At 32.5% G+C, this 18,844-nt stretch overlaps 1 protein-coding gene across 3 annotated transcripts in view; it reads left to right on the top strand.

Annotated features, from left to right (window-relative positions):
• LOC143222643 (speckle targeted PIP5K1A-regulated poly(A) polymerase-like) overlaps positions 1–18,844 on the top strand; it is a 42,645-nt gene that overhangs the window by 15,221 nt on the left and 8,580 nt on the right. For 2 of the 3 annotated variants that reach the window (XM_076449400.1, XM_076449399.1), the window contains exons 2-5: positions 7,890–8,080; positions 10,095–10,325; positions 13,908–14,120; positions 18,563–18,816. In XM_076449400.1, coding sequence (XP_076305515.1) covers positions 7,890–8,080; positions 10,095–10,325; positions 13,908–14,120; positions 18,563–18,816 — 889 coding nt within the window. Of the gene's footprint in view, positions 1–7,889; positions 8,081–10,094; positions 10,326–11,862; positions 11,984–13,907; positions 14,121–18,562; positions 18,817–18,844 lie in introns of those variants that run through there. The other variant, XM_076449401.1, reaches the window with a different exon arrangement.

Raw genomic sequence — 18,844 nt, 5'->3', positions numbered from 1 at the left:
GTTCTTACTGATATTCAAAACCGACTGGCCCTGGAATCGCTTTATGTTAGTTCACACTCTGTTTTTACTGATATTCAAAACCGACTGGCCCATTTCTCATTAACACCTACTTCTATCCAGTTTTTCTGGATACCAGGCCACGTTGGTATTTGTGGGAACGAGCTTGCAGACACGGCAGCTAAATCTATCTGCTCTGGCACTATCACCACTGTGCCTATTCCATACGTGGACTATGGTCCTGTATTCAAGGCTCGGCTCTGTGCCAGCTGGCAGTTGACTTGGAGTGAGCAACGTGAAAACAAGCTTTTCCAATTAAAACCATATATTGAACTTTGGCTGTCTTGCTTCCATAAGGTTCGGAAGGAGAAAGTTGTTCTTACTAGACTTTTTTTAACTCATCATTTTCTTTTATCTGAAACTCATGCACCAGTGTGTAGTCTAAGTAACACTTGAATCACTGTAAGCCACATTTTACTTTTTTGCCATCATTACAACTCTCAAGGACAGCACCATTTTAACCCTGTTTGGTCCCAAGGTTTGTTTATAACATTAGACAGTGTTATTTGTGATGGTGACACTGTCCACCTTGATAAATTTTTTAGTTTTTTAAAGGCCATTAATCTTTGTAATGTCATTTAAGTGTTTTAAATTTATACATTAAACCTTTTTAATGTGGTTCCCTTTAAGAATCACAATCTCTCAAGTTTGATTTGAAATTAGAAAATGGCCGTAACATTAAATAACTCGACACCAGTACTGGAAAACCCAACTTCAGGTGACTAAAGCTGCTGTTTGAACTACCCATTAGTCGTCCTGGCGAGTTATTATTACAATTTTGCTGCATGTCTTTTAAAACTTTTATTACTTTACCTTTTGAAAATGGCCACAATGACACATAACCTGGAAACAGGACTGGAAAGACCAACTTGAGGTGACTGACGGTGGTTCTTGTACTTACCTGTCAGTCTTCCTGGTTGGTTTTGATAATTACCATTATGCTACAGAAAGTCTTTTAAAACTTCTCTTACTGTGGTTTCACTCTTAACATTGGTTTTATGCTTTTAAATGCTGTTTAGTTTTACCTTTATTTCCTTTTATGAATTTTACTACATTTATTTTGTTTTTACCTTTTTACTGGATGTTTGGCACAGATAGCCTAGCTGCTTTGTGCCATAAAACACTAAATCAACCATCCAACTACCTACTTATCTCTAGGATGTAAGTATGGCCCCTTTTCTTTAGCATTCTGTTTTTAGAAATATTCCTGAGACTTTGGAATCCTGTATTGAATTGATGAGATAACAATCAGTTGTTTCATCTTTTGTCTCATTCAGAGCTTAGACAAGCTCCTATTACTATTTCCTGCCCTTCTTCACAGCTCTTACCAAATCCTTCCCTTGTATAATTTGATGCATGTAGATATGTTGTCAACATTACTGGGTTTTGATCCAGTGGGGGCTCACTTTACAGAATTTTTTTCCCCCTGTGGTGAATTTTTGCCATAGGTCTGTGGGCTATCTGAAGGATTTGTCATCCACTTTCATTGTTTTGGGTACCCATATCTTTTCCACTACTGTGGGATTCTGTCACCAGTCAACATCTGTCTGAAGTGGTACAGAATCATCTCTACCATATTCTTTCCACTGCTTAGGGATCCTGACACCAGTCAGTTTGTTTGAATTGGTACAATATCATCTCTCTCAAAAAGCTATCAAACCTGTAGCTCATCCTTCTTCAGGTTTTTATTTTACTCAGTTAAACTGGGCTTGGTAGTCAGTGATCAATTGTCCCAGCTCAATTAAATTTTGGTCCTGCCTGAATTTACTGTGGAGCCTTTTCCCATTCTTAGGTGGGCTTTTTCTCCAGGTTTATGGATGATGAAAGTTTTTGTCATGAATGCTTATCTGCATATTCCAATATCTCATCTGTTGATGCTCCATTTTTGGTTTGTTCATTACAATGTAGTTTATCAGGTTGTCTTTCAGGCTTTCTTCAGCCCCATATGGTTTTTTGACAAGTGGTCAAGGCTTTTGCATAACATATGCATGCTCAAGGAGTTGTGCTTACACCATTACATCGATGACTGACTTCTTCTAGCTTGCTACAAACAGTTCACTTATGTGCTGCTCCTGGATGCAGTTTGTGTCAGTTGGTTAATGGAATTGGAGAAGTTATTCCTTGTACATTTCTAATATCTTGTTCACTTAGTTGTCTTTTCTGACATTCATTTCAGTCAGGCCCACCCTTTTCCTTTTCAACTTTATTTGATTTAGCTCTCAGTTCTCCATGCCCTCATAGCTACTTTTATTACTGTTGGTGAGATTCTATTGCTTTTGGAGATGCAATCTTCTATGGAAGCTGCTATTCCCTTGGGTCAAGTGCATAGATGGTCTCTTCACTGGGCTCTGTATGACCAGTGCAACCTTGTACATGATACGTAAGAGGCCCCTATTTCCATTCTTCTTTCCCTTGTTGATGGTCTCCATTAGTAGCTGGACATGGTTAACACATTGGTGAGTTTTTAATTTCCTACCTCTCATCGAGATTTTCATATCTTCACAGATGCTTCTTCCCAGGGCTGGTGGGCATGGGTCATCCAGCATGAAGCTTGAGATCTGTTGTCTTCATGCGATATTATATTACCATAGCAACATCCTGGAGCTTCTAGCTGTACATCATGATTATTTTGTTCATTTTGCCAAGAATTATCTGGCTATGATACATTCTGATTATTCTATGATGGCATCTTATATCAATAGTCACAGTGGCACCTGTTTTCATTTTCTTTGTGGCTAAACCTTGGATATTCTTTTTTTTGGGGGCCCACTCAGTCATTATTCTTGTATGTCATGTTTTAAGTTCAATCTGATTGTAGATTATACACTGCTGGCCAAAATCTTAAGGCCAATGAACATAACGAAAAAATATGGATTTTGCATTGTTAGACTATCCACTTATATGAGTAGAGCTTTGAAAGATGAAAATAAGAAAAGGGGGGGAAAAAAAAAAAGTTGTTCTCATTTAATAGGAAAAATGTGAACACTGTGAAATTAGCCTAAATACTAACTGGTCAAAAGTTTAAGACCATACTGAAACGAAGCATTAATTAGTAAACAAGTAACGAAATTCAGTCATTTGTGTTCAAGCATCAGCATTGTCAACATCTCCCACTTACATTTCCCGTGTTACATTGGGTGAGAACATGGCAATGGCTAAAATGTTCACAGAGTTTGAACGTGGCAGAATTGATGAGCTGCAAAAACAAGGTTTCGCTGAACTTGCCATCACTGGTGAGATTGGGCATAGTAAAACTGCTGTTGCAAATTTCTTAAAAGACCCTGATGGATACGGAACAAGAATTTCAAGTGGTCGGCCCAAGAAAATTTCGCTGGCGTTGAGCAGGAGGATTCAATGGGTTGTCTGGCAAGACAACACCCAATCGTCGAACTAGATTAAGGCCCTTACGGATGCAGAATGCAGCTCAAGAACAATAAGAAGGCATTTACAAGAGAAAGGCTTTAAAAACTGTCACCAAATGCCACGCTTCCTTCTACACTACAAAATAGCTTGTTTAAATTTTGCTGAGAAGCACCAAACATGGGGCATAGAAAAGTGGATGAAGATTTTGTTTTCTGATGAGAAAAAATTTAACCTGGATAGTCCAGATGGCTTCTAACATTACTGGCATGATAAGGATATCCCACCAGAGACATTTTCTACACAACACAGTGGAGGAGGTTCCATCATGATCAGGGGTGCTTTCTCCTTCCATGGAACAATGGAGCTTCAGGTTATACAGGGGTGTCAAACAGCAGATAGCTACATTGGCATGTTGGAGAGGGCATCCTTATTGACTGAAGGTCATCGCCTGTGTGGAAATGACTGGATTTTTCAGCAGGACAACACTGCAATCCACAATGCCTGCAGGACAAAGGACTTTTTTTCATGGCAAATAATGTGATTCTTTTGGACCATCCAACATGTCCACCTGAACTGAACCCCATTGAAAATGTTTGGGGGTGGATGGCAAGGGAAGTCTATAGAAATGGACATCAATTCCAAACAGTGCATGATCTTTGTAAAGCCATCTTTACCACTTGGAATAACATTCCAGCCTTCTACAAACGCTTATATCGACCATGCCAAAGTGTATATTTGCAGTTATTTGCAATGACGGCTGTGCAATTCACTATTGAGACCTCTTGTTGGGCATTTCCTACCCTGTTTAGGACTTCTTTTTGGTATGGTTTTAAACTTTTGACCAGTTAGTATTTAGACTAATTTCATAGTGATCACATTTTCCCTATTAAATGCTAAAAATGTTTTTTTATTTTTATTTTTCCTTTTCTTATTTTCGTCTTTCGAAGCTCTATGCAAATAAGTGGTTGAGTCTAACAATGCAAAGTGCATATTTTTTCTTTATGTTTATTGGCCTTAAGATTTTGGCCAGCAGTGTATTTCCCATCTGGGAAAAATTAACCTGATGGAGTGATCTTTAGTTTTATTTCACTTTCCAGTGGTTATGCCTTCAGTTGGGTACTCCTTACCTGGATGCTTATGCCACATCTCACAATACCAAGTTACCTCTGTTTTTGTCTCTGATTCCTCATCAACATGCACTGGCTGTTGATGCATTCAGTCAGGATTGAACCAGCAAATACCTTTATGTTTATCCATCCAACCATCTTCTTTCCATTCTGTGACAAGTCATTCTGATTGCTCTTTACTGGTTGGCACAACCATGGTTTTTGCAGCTGCTCCAGCTCCAATCTGCCCCACCATTATCTCTTCCTCTTATTCCATTCCTTCTACATCAACCTCCATTCCCTGTATTTTATTAAGCCCTTCATATCCTCCAAGTTCTCACTGGTTTTATCCAGTTCTTGACAAGGAGGCCTAGATTGTCCTGATGAGCGACTTTGTTTTTAGTTTTTTCATTCATGCTTTTTCTATGAATATTTATCAACTTAAGTGGAATGTTTTTTTTTTGCCTTTATTGGTTGGGTCAGGGGTTTTCTTCTGCTAAACCCACTGTTAGTTTTCATATGGATTTTTTTCACATGGCTGTTTGATCATGGGTAATCGGGATGCCTTTTTCACACTTTTTTTTCCTGTGATGTAAAGTTTTTACTCTTCCTTATTGTTGCATTGTTTTTTGATTCATTGTCCTTCTTGTCATGCAGACTTCCTGGATTAGGATGTTAGTGTGGTTTTTCACTGCCCTACTTTGCTTTCATTTGAACTTCTGTTGTCAGGTTTGCTTATGTTACTTGTTGCTTAATACTTGTTTCATTCTTATATTGGCTTGTGTTTGATGTAAATTATATCATTCTACATATGTTATACTTTATCTGGATCAATCTTTCCTTCCAAAATTATCAGCAGCTTATGAGGGTAACTCTTCCTTGCAGATATCTTTTCTTTATATTTTTCACCTACATCTTCAGTCTGATTTAGATAGACTACTATGTCCCATATGTGCTCGTCATTGGTATATTGCTCATATAGCCTTTTTCCTTGTTTCTTGTTTCTTTCTCTTAATTCCATGGCAGACATGTTTATAACCTTTCTCCTTCCACCTTTACCACTTGGGTTCAGCTTATAATTCAACTGGCTTAGACTTTCTTGTCTCCTTCTTCTGGTAATTTGTCTGGATGTCTTTTGATCAAATTAGACACCTTCTTCAATTGTATATGTTCATCTCTCGCTCTCTGCATCAGTTCTCTTTTTTTTCTTTGTCAGGTTGTTGTTTTTCATCTCTGTCTGTTCTTCAGACTTTGGTGAGGCTGTGACAGGGTAAATTGTCTTTTGTATATATATCTCTTATTTTTCAGTCTTTTTTTTTTTTTACTGTGTGGATCCTGCTCTGTGGCAAGCAGTGCATAATCAGGTATCCTTCACTGCTAGGCCATGTTTTAATATTTATCAATTTCATGGTTGCTAAGTGCTCACTATTGAGATAGGATGTTCCACGAGATTGCTTGCAGGTTTTTCCTTGTGATATCAATTTACTTCATTCATATGTTCCTTCTGGACCATACGCACCCATGGACTTCATGAGTAAAGTAGAAAGGGAAACTTCTCATCCCTGCCTGTTTTCGATTGAATAAATTAGGTATAGTATGCTTTTCAAAATAAGGTTTTCATGGTCATCCATTGCACCTTCTCCAGCATTGATGCTCTTCTGGACTCTTCACCATCCTTTCTTCACCTTCACCTTTTTCTTCCAGTGGAGAAGGGGATTCTTTATTACTTTTAAGTTTCAAGTTGCTGGGATTTTGAACTCAAAGGCATCTTCCTGAGAATGGAACCTTTGATAGATTGTTCGCAGAGTATTCGTGGTGAAACCATTTAGTTAAGAGTAGGGCAGTGGTATTCTGCTGGTGTAAATGACAAGATATTTTCTGGTCTGATGCTCCATCTCTGTATGGGTTTTTCCAAGCAAATATTGTAGCTCTTTAATTTGCTTCTTGATTGAGATTGCACATGGATGATAATTCCTAGTGGGTGGATTTTGGATTCAGAGATGAGCCAATCAATATAAGTTGTCACACATGGATTACATGGGTGTCTGTTCCCTCACTTTGTTGAACTCTTGTTTACTATTGCTGTGTTGTGGGTCATGGCTACAGTTCTACCTCTTGCATTATCCTTTGAAGGTTTTAATATACTATGCATGTAAACATGTTGTTTTATTTTCTTGTCACTATATAAGTACACAGGAACAGCTTTGATTTTCTCTTTTTGCTATTACATACCCTATTCACAAACAGGTAAGTATGATACATTCCTGCAGTCTGCTGAACTTTGAGTTGAAGATGGTATTATCCTTTTCTTACCCCCACCCAGTGACTGGGTTTTGGATTGCAGTCAGCTTGTTGCTGGCATGATCCTCATCCTACTTGTTAATGAATGTTGGTTTCAGGTGGCTAGGTTTTGGATATAGCTGACTTGCTGTAGTTCACACATGCAATTGGGATCTCTCATCCTATTCCCACATGAGTGGTGGTTCTCAGTGATTGGGTTTTGGATTCAAAGATGAACTCTCATGCCAGATTCAGAATTAGATAGTTTAGATTCCTGTCCAACTGCTGTTCTCTTTCTTTGGGATGTGTTCATCTCATTTTCCTCTCATGTCTTTTTCGACATTGGATGAAGAATATGTACGGATGTGGAGCTATTTCCTATATATGTTTATCTAATGCAAGGATATCCTTTTTTAGAGGGTTCTTTAGTTTTTTTAAATATTGTTTATTTCTTTGGTGTTCTTTGGACACATTTGAAGGATGCTTATTATTATCCTTTTCACTGATTACTCCACCTACTTAGTGTGGGATCCTAGCTATTTATGTGAGAAAAGGTAATGCACAATATCAGAAGTTATAATTTTCCAATACTGAAAACATATTTCTGATATATACCTATCTCCTCTCAAATTTCCCATTTTTTTCTTCTTGGTGAAAACTGGTGCTTCCATTTTTTTGCTAAAACCCAAAGTGATACTCTGATAGAATCAAATATAGGAAGTCACATGCATCTGGAGGGTGATTTACCTGCAAGATAAAATTGAATCATGTTGATCATTGGGTACATGGAGGCTTGAGGCTTGTGGAATGCAAAACAGTTTTTGGATGTAGAGGGCAGCACTGAACAAAAATAGCTATTTATGTGAAATGAGGAAAGTACCTGTTAGAAATACATTTTCAGGATAGGAAAATTATAACTTAAGTTGAGGCCTGGTAATTCAGTTTACATGAATATTTATGAAATGTTTCGAAAGTACTATTTTAAAATGTGCTTTAGTACGTGATAGATAAAATATGAATTTTTTACCACTTGTCCCTCATTCTTAATGTATTTTGATGATATTTTTTATTTTTTCAATTTAGGCAAAGAAAAGAACACTCACTATAATGGTAAGAAACACAAAGCCAATCTTGCTAAAAGGCAGCAGGAAGAGGAAGCAGCAAAAAGAACTCTGTATGTAACAGGTTTTCACCCAAATACTGAAGTGGAAGAATTGCATGATTTCTTTTCCTTTTTAGGAGACGTGGAACAAGTGACTATTGACAGTGAAAAAGTAAGGATTCATGGAATATATTAGCACTGCTTTATTTATTCTAAGTTACCTAAGACTATTTTATTAGCTTAGAAAGTGAGAAAATAAAAATGTTATTTATTTTTATTGAAAAAGGAAATGTATTTCCTTTTAGTTAATTTCATGTTAAAACATATATAAACATATAAGTGTACTTTTATGTCAGCACTCTGGTGGCTCAGTGTTACATTTTAGAGCCTATATTATTCAGAATCAGATTTGATACTCAGAGGGCACAACACAGATATCTGATTATTTTGTGTTTGACAACAAATAAACATTTCTTCAGCAATTTGTAAAGTGGTAAGCAGGGTAAGAAAAATATGGCACAAACTTGAAAAAAGTCTGGAAAAGGCTTTTAACCATGGACACTCTGAAAGAGACATTTGATATATACATATATGTTGGTTATCTTGAAAGTCTAAAGTAGGTTTGCACAGGTTTTGAAAAACCTGAAATTTGTGGCTTTTCTATTCCTGGAAAACTCGTGGGAATTAAGAAAATCATGAAATTTGATTCTGAGTATGATATTTATGACAGTTATTTACAGTGGTCTTCCAGTTCTGACTGAAATTCCATTTTCTTTATGTTTCAAATATAATGTTTGCCCTTACTTAAGTAATCTAACTCTTTCTAATATTGGTGTATTATTGATAACCTGAAAAGCTTTGGCATTCCTTACATTCAGTGTTGAGATTTTTCAACATTACACGTACATGGTACAGTAGTGGCTTCTGTAGTTGAAGTGACTTACTTTTAGCAGGCTAATAGTTCATTTTATTCTTATTATTTTTGGTAGGTTCTTATGATCTCTTACTCAATCTAACTGGAAGGTTTATCAGCTGACAAAAATAATAATCATATCAGTTTTCTGATATTTTTTATAGTGTGTACCAGATCAGTCAAAACAAACTATACCCTATTGAGTAAGGGTAGAGAAAATAACAGACAAAATATCAAGTTCTAGTGAAAAAAAAATCAAAGTTTTACATTTATTTAGGAGGTTTTAGAGGCTATATAAATTAAATATGAAAATGTTCAGGTGAATAAAAGTATTTTTTAATCTTAACATGAAAGTTACTTTGCACTCAGAACAATTCACACTCCATATACTCATGGATAAATTTTTAGTAAAAAATAGATAATTAAAAGATGTGATTTGTTGTGTACAAAAATTTGTATTGTTTAATGATATCAAGGTACATGAAACATATTGGATGTTGTACTGTAGAAACTGATGATTATGTTGTGGTTGCAAGGTCAGTCACATTGACCAACATCGTATGGAAAGAGTTAATTAGTAAACAGTATGAATAGTACTACAGGCTATGCAGTATTAAGAGTATCACTCTGCTCAGCTTTCTTGAGCATCTCATACCCCAACCTCATTGGAGGATTGGTGTTAAAATGATATTTATGGGCTGTATTTAATCTGCAGTCTTCTCTTTTACTGTATACAGGTTAAGGTGAGTCTTTTCACACCGGTATAACAGTACTGTACTTATGGATGAAATTAAATGTAATTAAGCAAAGTTTAATATACTATTGCCAGTCTTTCTTTGTGAAAGAAGTTAGAGTGATTTTTCACAGGTGTTACCAGAGTATCAAGAATGTGCGATTCCAGTTTTTAAGCTACTCTGTATGATTTTTAGTTGTTCTTAAACAACTAAGCTCCAAACTGTTGTCATCTTTAGCAAATCTAAGGTAGTAGTGTTTTGTATAAAATGATTTTTTTATGTCCTACATAATGTTACTTGTTTTGTTGCTCTTTTTATGATTTTTTAATACACAAAGTAAATATGGAAATCTGTAAAATTAGTATTTATTTTGCTCTGTTTGCTATTTATAATAGCTTTTAAATTTTTCATGATTTGTTGTTGCTTGTACTTTGCAATTTATGTAGCTTGACAGTTTTGAAGGAGCAGATGAAAAGACAAGCTGTTCGTATAGTTAAATCAGAACTTTATTCTCTTACATTTTTTTCAATTTTGTGTAGAGAAAATTTGCATTTGTGGAGTTTAAGGAAGAAAGATCAGTTACCAAGGCACTGTACAGAAGGCGGCCCTTGGTCCTTCATCGTCATCAACTTCTTGTGAAAAGAAGGCAGCTGAAATTATTGACAGATCCAGATGGAGGTGAAGAGTTTCAGATTTCTGAGACAGCAGCAGCAGCAGCACAGCCTGTGGAACATAATGTTGTGGTGGCTAAGCTGTTACGTGTTGAGACGGTGAGTTCTGAAGTTTGTATTTTGTTACACAGCAGTTTCTTCAGAAAGATTAATTTCTTAGTGTAAGCTTTATTCATCTCAGAATGTTTCACATGATATAGGTACTAATTTTTTTTTTTATATGTGTTAATTATTTTATGTAGTAACTTAGTCATACATGTTGTGGAATTATTCCTGAAAGTGAGACCATTGATATTCTAATGCAAAATTGTTTTCATCTATCTAGTGACAGTTTTTATTAAAAAGCATTACAATTTATAGTATGATTACATGTGTCTAATAAAAATTCTGTTACATATTGGCATTTTTGATTACATAATTTAAGAGACATAAATACATATTACACATAAGTATTATGTGTAATAGTAGTCAACAATGACATTTCACATTATCCCCTTATAACAGTACATTGTAATATGTTAATCAAGTATATTGTGTTTTATCTGTTTATAAATTAACTTGCATTCAGTATGACCTGTGGTTAATAGAGACTTTTCTTAATAATGTTCAAAGTACATGTAGGTAGAAATAAAAAAAACTAAGGATTGAAAAGAAGGGTTACAATTGCCATATGTCAGGTAGTGGGGATTTTAGATCCAAGAAATTCAGTTTTTGTCATTTAGGGCTAGTTACTTTAAATAACAAGTGTTTTAATATTTAAAAAGATACAGAAATGTTATTTTACGGTTAATGGGCCAAAAAAATTGAAAAATAATTAACAATTATACATACATTTTTTTATATTTAAAATTTATACTGAAGATTCCCTTTGTATAAATAATTCAGTATTTTGCAAGACTAGATTGTTTGCTGTAAGTCTAGCATAGTGCACCTTGTAAAAAATAACTAGAACTATATAGTTTATAACTTTTAATTTGTTACCTATTCTGCATGTTAAATCAATCAGGAGTTACACCATTGACTTAGCAGTTTTTTTTCCTTTTAACCTTTCTCTGAAGATGAAAAATTAGTCTTATTCTGGTTTGTAGTGAAAAGATATTGCCTCTTATGGTGAACTTTGGATGTTTATTAATTAAATGTCATTCAGTGGTTTTGAATGTCTCCAACTTGTATATATGTATATAAAGATTGAACTATGTATAAATTTACATTTTGAATGTTAAAATTGCAATACTTTGTAGTTTACCATTTCACCACATTTTAGTATAAAACAGATCCAATGAATTTTAAGATGTGCTCAGCAAGAACATTTATGCAAAATATATTTGATTAATATCAGTGAAATTCTGATTGACATTGTCAAAAATACTTTGTTTTACATGTATTTTCAAGTGTATGTTGTTGCAGGAAGTAACACAAGACAGTATATTCTGAAAAACATAAGTTTATCAATGCTTCAGTGGGGTGTATTATTCACCCTGTCATCAAAAACAAAAAAGGATATTGAGTATTGTCAGACAATTATATTTAATTGAATTGTATGGAATAACATATTTTTGCATTTTGTACACATTTTGCATGATAATGCTATGATAAAATCATTGCTAGCTTAGATTATCAGATAATTCTTTTGTAGACCTGACTTTTGACAACCTTGTAAGCTGTTATGATTGAAAACCAGCATATGCAGAGAGCTAGATCTCTTAAATAATATGAAATCAAGCTGTTCTGATGACCCATTTAAGATATGTATAAATGTAAATTCATTTTATTGTTTTATTCAGATAAGTTAATTTTTTTAACATAGTCTTATTTGTTTTTTTTATATAAACTTTTAAGACAAGAATAAAAATGCAACTTCTTTGTTACAGTGAACTTTTGAAATTTTACAACTATACAAAAGAGGAAGCTAATGCTATATAAAGTTTTTAAGAGTCACTGACAAAATATTTTGTGCAATAATTTATGCATTGTTTTATAACAGAATGATAACAAAATGTTAAACTCATGAATGAGATACAATTTGCTTTAAACTTTTCTCTTTCAGTATTTTTTTTGATTAGATACATAATATACTACCTAAAGGTACATTGTGCAAATGAACCATTACCTTACTGAGAAAAATGTTCAAAACACTGAATTGAATAGCAAAACAAAACTTAAGACTACACTCAAGCTGCTGAGTTGAAGAAATATTTTGTTAATCAAAATTAGCTTGTGTTACTAATCTAGTAATGTGGAAGTATATAAAATATAGACTGTAACTGAAGTCTTAAACCATATATATATATATATATATATATAAGGTACAACAGGTTGCTATTGGAGAAAATTGAATACTTAAAATATGGTTGTGCTGATCAGCTTGTCAACCTTTGTTATGATTATAGCCTACATGGTCATCTAAGTTGGTGCTTCTCAATCTTTACCAGCATAATTCATCCCTATAAGTTTTTCACAACAGTTCACTCACCTCAGTGTAAAAAAGATAAAAACTACTAAATTAAAATGCAAGACTTTCTATCATTATTTAAATATACATCAAACTACAACTAGAATGAATACAACATAAACAAAAAGGTATTTCAAATGACATCTAGAATAAATAATTTTTTTGCACTTGAATTTATTGTGTAATTGATAGTATTCATTCACACTGATTTTGATCTCATTAATTCTAATTATTAATCAGTAACTCACTTTTTGTGATTATCAGTTATACAGTAATAATTGGTAACTAGTTTTTATCCATTATTTTAAACTGCTAGTCTGCTGTTGCCTTCAGCAAAGTTCCAAGAAGGATTGTTTCTTTTGTGGTAATGGCAATGATTTAATTCTGGGTCTTCTTTATAGAGGGTTTGGTGTGGTACCCTCTCTTCTTGTATCCATTGAAGTATTTGGTTGCTTTCAAAAGGGATATCCATGAGTTGTAGAGTGAAGTCTAAAGGTCTAGCAATAAAGAAGTTGATTTGGAAAAGATTAAAGCAAGATTATTCAGCTTTGGACTTTTTGCACAGATTTCTGAAAATTGTTTGCAACCACTGATGGTGGGTGTGATTTCAGCTGAATTAGATTGTATCATACACAGTAACATTTGTATGTCAGCTGAAGGATGTTGAAAAATGGCTGAGAATGGTGTATGTGGAATGTGATATTTTTATTTGTGAGTTATGAATAAAGTTAAAAATTATTTTTCTAGGCAGCTTTTGCAAGATGTCATGAACATAGTAGTTGTTAAGCAAAAAGAAAGTTTTATTTTACAGACACTTACTCCTTTGCTTATAAAGATCTTTAATTGTATCAAAGTATAAAACTATACAAATTGTTCTTTCTAAAGATAATCTAAGAAGAAACATTCAGTACTTTATTTTAATTAAAGTTTTAATACCCATGCCAGCCATCTTTAGAATGCATTTTTACTTCAAGTGGGTTTCCTATCATGAAATTGTTCTTTTATTTTTGAAATCTTGGAAAAAGTATAAAACTGATCTTTTTCTTTATTTTGTTTGCAAGTTCATAAGTAGTAAACATTTTCATATTTAATACATTTAAATGTATATATATATTTAATGAAGTACTCTGATCTGATATAGGGCTTTGTAGAACATTGTTAGTGATCAAACATTTCACTGTGCATATTTAAAAAATAGTGAATTTTAAGTTCTTAACATTCTTTTCAAGGTGGAGCTTCAGATGGTGTTGTTAAAGAATGTATTAGAATTGGACAGAGAAGAAGAGTTCAAACGACACAATTTTTGTAGAATTCTTCAAGATGCCCTTCATGAGTTTTTCCCAGGTTGCATTGTACATATTTATGGGTCAAGTGTTAATGGATTTGGATTTAAAGGCTGTGATATTGACATATTTTTGGACATAAGACATTTGCTGAGAAAAGTAAGATAATAAAGATGCTCTATATTGTTATACTAATTTATTAAACAAAGTCTATTTCATTGTAGCTGAAAAATTATCTATAGTAACTAAAGAAATTCATGGGAAAAATATTTTAAAATATCCTTTGATATAGGATTAAACAAAAAAATGACTCCAGTGACAATGTCAAATCTACATAACGTACGTTAAAAGTATTTACAATTATAACTTTCACTAAGTTCCTACAGTAAAGTGGCCCAGCATGGCCAAGCATGTTAAGGTGTGCGACTCATAATCTGAGGGTTGCGGATTTGCATCCCCGTTGCGCCAAACATGCTCACCCTTTCAGCCATGGGGGCATTATAATGTTACGGTCAATCCCACTATTCGTTGGTAAAAGAGTAGCCCAAGAGTTGGAGGTGGGTGGTGATGACTAGCTGCTTTCCCTCTAGTCTTACACTGCTAAATTAGGGACAGCTAGCTCAGATTGTCCTCGAGTAGCTTTGTGCGAAATTCAAAAACAAACAAACCTACAGTGAAGGGTCCAAGATTATCAATTTTTTTTTCAAGGGTCCAATCATCAGAATTTAATAAACTAAAAAAAACAAAACAAAACAAACTTCAGTGTCAATAAAAACTATTTACAATTTATACTTAATGTTGTTTTCTTTTGTGACTACAAAGTAATTTTCATGGTAAGATTAAAATTATTTTCTTCATTTGAAAATTTTCAAATATCATTTAATAAACTGTAAAATCTAAATAAATATCAAATGTTTTTTTCAGGAAAAGTATATTTTATCTGTTATTTTCTTTAACTCTGTGTGAGTTTAGTTGATTTGACTGACCTTGCAACCACCATAAAAAAGTAGGAAATAAATATAAATTTTTCTTGTTTTCTTTTTTGAATGACTGCAGATTGTACAGAAATCTACAGTTGTTTATTCTAAGTAGCTTAAAGCTTGTAACAGTATATATCTATTATTCTTAAATTTTATTAATTTGTTGACCTTTGGACCAGATATCACTTATTTGTACCATATAGATTGTTAATTGCATGAAGAATATAAGCTCGCATTATGTAACACACAGACTACACAAGAGAATACCTCATAAAAAATTATTATATATTTTACTTTAGTTACTCTTATAATAATAATAATAAAAAATACACATAAAAAACAAGAAATATATTACGTGCCTTTTTTTGCTCTTGCTGTTGATAAATTTAATTTTACTTTTTTATACTGGTTATACTACTGCTATTGCATTTAATAATTTCTGTTTATTTAAATAATATAACAAAGAACACAGAATAAGAACATGCAAAAATGAAACAATGTCACAGTTTTTCTGGCTTTCTAATTGTGCAACAACAGCTGTTAAAAGTTCAGTTAAGTTCATGAGTGTTTTTCTTATGGGAATACAGTTTGAACTGGAAGGGAAATAGATAATACTCTGTACAGAAAATAATGTAATATAATACATTTGATAGAGAAAAATGTGGTCTTACATTGGTTATAAATAATATTGTAATAAATGCCAGAAAGAACTATCAGAAAATTTTGAAAGAGATGATGTGGTAGATGGGCATGGTGAGAGGGTTGTATTTTCCATTTAATTGCTGTGTAACAAAATAAGATTTAAAGCTGTGTAAATTATGCTTTGCCTGAATGATGAAAATATAAGAAATTTACATTAAAGGAGATTGAGAATTAAAAAAAATATATATCCTTATCAAATTAAGAACATAAAATCTTAATTAGTACCAAACTTTTATTTATTGACTTTGTTGTGACTCATAAAGATGAACTCAAAATTTAATAAAATTAATTTCAATGTATATGAATAAAATTGGCATCAAAATGTGGTGAATAATCAATTGTTAATATTGTATAAGAATTAAGCTCTTAATTCTTTAAGGAAATATTTTAAAAAATCCTTAGTCTTTCTTCTAGTAATGAGGAATGTAATATTTACTTGTCTCATTTATTTACTATCCCTCTAAGAAGAAGAAAATTTAATGTATTTTACTATGATATAGATATTACTCAGACAAAATATAATTCCTTTCACCTTCGATCTTATTGTTTACAAAGTCATAAACTAGAAAATTAGATATACTTCACACATCCTCTCTTTTATAAACTGTGTATAGTTATAATTTATTATACTATTTTATTTATAATCAATAGAAAGCCAAAGGTTTAACTTGCCAAATTATGTATTCCATTGTTTTGGGTACAGAGCATTGTCTATTTGGTTGTTAAATTTCATATTTTCATGGAAGTTATATTTGATGAGCTTAGTTGAATTTTTGGAGACTTTCATTGCATAGTTAGATATGTCAGGAAATTTATTATAGACATAAGACATTGCTTGCTTTTTGCATGTTATTCAATGTTCTTAAGTAAAAGTCGGCTTAAGTTTGATTAATAGTTGATGTTAAAAGAAAAGACTCATGCAAGTATTATATTTCTTATTTTTTAATGTGTATTATTTATTGTTATAAAAGTAACTAAAGTATAAAATTTAGAAACTTTTCAGGTTAGATGAGGTTCAATAATAAAAATAAAAGTTCTTTATGTGGTATACTTCCAAGCAGCTCATGCATTATGTAATTTGATACAATAATGTAAGCTGCATGTTTGTTTGCCAAGTAATTTATAATTTGTATGGAAGATTATTAGTTAAACATGCTTCAAAGATCAATAAAATTAAGTGTAAATAAATTTATGCTGCAAGGAGATTTAAGCTATTTAAAATAAACATTTATTGCTTCCTATTAGAATTTGCAGTCATGTTTTTGGAAAAAAAAGTATTTATTTATGAGTTTTAATGAAAAAATTAAAAGTTTTTTCTCTTAATATTAAAGTCACTTTGGACATGGAGCAGTTAAAACTCTTACTCAACATATTTACAGACATATTTATAGTAAAAGTTCTAATTCTTTTTTCTTGTCTACAAAAAAATTTGTAATGGTTACTGAAAGCTTGTCAAATTTCTGAAGCCGTGTTGAATACTTTCAAGACTATAGCATGTCTACCTTCAAAATTACAAGAGTTATAAATTTAGGTAAATGCAGTAGCCTGTTGTAAAAGGGTTAATTGTACCAGTGTTATATATTCATATGGTTAAAGGGTTTTATATATGTTATACTTTTATATAGTTCAGAAGTTTCTTGTAGTATTAATGTATTTATTTACCATTCCATGTTAAAAGTATTGTTGTACAACTTCACTGACCCATAAGTATTGTTAAAATCATGTGATGATTATGTGATTTCAAATGTTTAATGTTCTGTATTCTAGTGTGAGTAAGAGTGGTATATAAAACATTGCCCATCGATAAATTAAGTTATTTTGGCAATATATATAAACCATTCATGTTTTTAAAATGTAGGTGAGCCCCATAAAGACTCAGATTAAATGGATAAGTAATCATCTGAATGGCCCAGATTTGGTGTCAATTTTAGTTTATCTCCCCATAATGCTACAAATAAGTGTTAAATCATAGCTAATAGATTGAAAGTAAAATATGCAAAACTGATGTCAAATGAAAGTTTCGTTTAGTGTTGCATGTGTCATAAGTATCTTTGTAGCAGGTAAATGATTTGTGTGCTATGTCTTATAACAGTAGAAGGGAGCAGTGTTTATAGAATTAATTTTTAAGCCTGAAGTTTTCAAGGTACCATTACTAGTTGATAATATTTCTTTAATTACTGTTATGTATTTGTTTTAAAGCTACTGAGCAATTGTAATGTATCATCACAAAGTTTTTTACACTTTTTGCTGGCAATTTATGGCACTAAAGTAGTCTATCCCTGCCTGTTTTTTGTTTAAAACAAGTATATTGAGTTAGAACATATACATGTAAAGTTATTATTATCTGTTTGCAATTATGGAAAATGAATGGATCAAAACAGTGACAAAATTGAATAATAAGTTTTAGAAGCTAGCTATTCTAGCTTACACATTATAATTATAATTGCTCGAGACATACTTAGATGGAAAAAGAGGAAGAATCTTCTATAAAAGAAAAAAACGTAACTTTTGTTGGATATTCTATTTTACGTTGTTAATATTTCACTTGCCAAACTATGTATTGTAAAGTTAAAGTATAGAATTCTTTTACTTATAGCTCTAAAAACTTGAGATATTTAGTTGGTTAAGAATTATGTCACACCTGTACACCTTCAGATATTAAGTAAGACACTGATCATGCTGCATTTATGGGAACTCAAGAAGTAAAATGTTTAGTCTCCAGATTATATTCTCATAGCTTGGATTTATGATTTTAGGTGTTTAAAACTGTTTTCATGAGTTGAAAAAATTAAACTATCATGTAGTACAGAACTTTTAGATAAGGATATGTTGCCAGCTGATACATTGTAAGTTTTACTATGTTACAGTTTAAATGTAGATATAACTTTCTATAATTTTCTGGGTTTTTTTTTCATCTAGGAGTTTTTTCCATGTATGCCTATAACAATGGATGATGATGATATACCCTCAATATATGAAATCAGAGATGGTCTAGTCCCCCTTGGAGCATTGCTTGACCTGCCTAAAGATTTGATGATGAAGTTCATTGTTCAAGTGATTAGAAATATTCCACGATGTAGAAATGTGATTTTTATACCTAGCAAACATCACTCTATTGTTCATTTCTTACACTTTGGCCTTGGTTTAAACTGTGACCTTTCTTGTAGTGCAAGGTAAGTATTCATACTAATTATGGTGATT

The sequence above is a fragment of the Tachypleus tridentatus genome, chromosome 8 (assembly GCF_004210375.1).
Source record: "Tachypleus tridentatus isolate NWPU-2018 chromosome 8, ASM421037v1, whole genome shotgun sequence".
NCBI lineage: Eukaryota > Metazoa > Arthropoda > Merostomata > Xiphosura > Limulidae > Tachypleus > Tachypleus tridentatus.
This window is presented reverse-complemented; position numbering and strand designations above follow the sequence as displayed.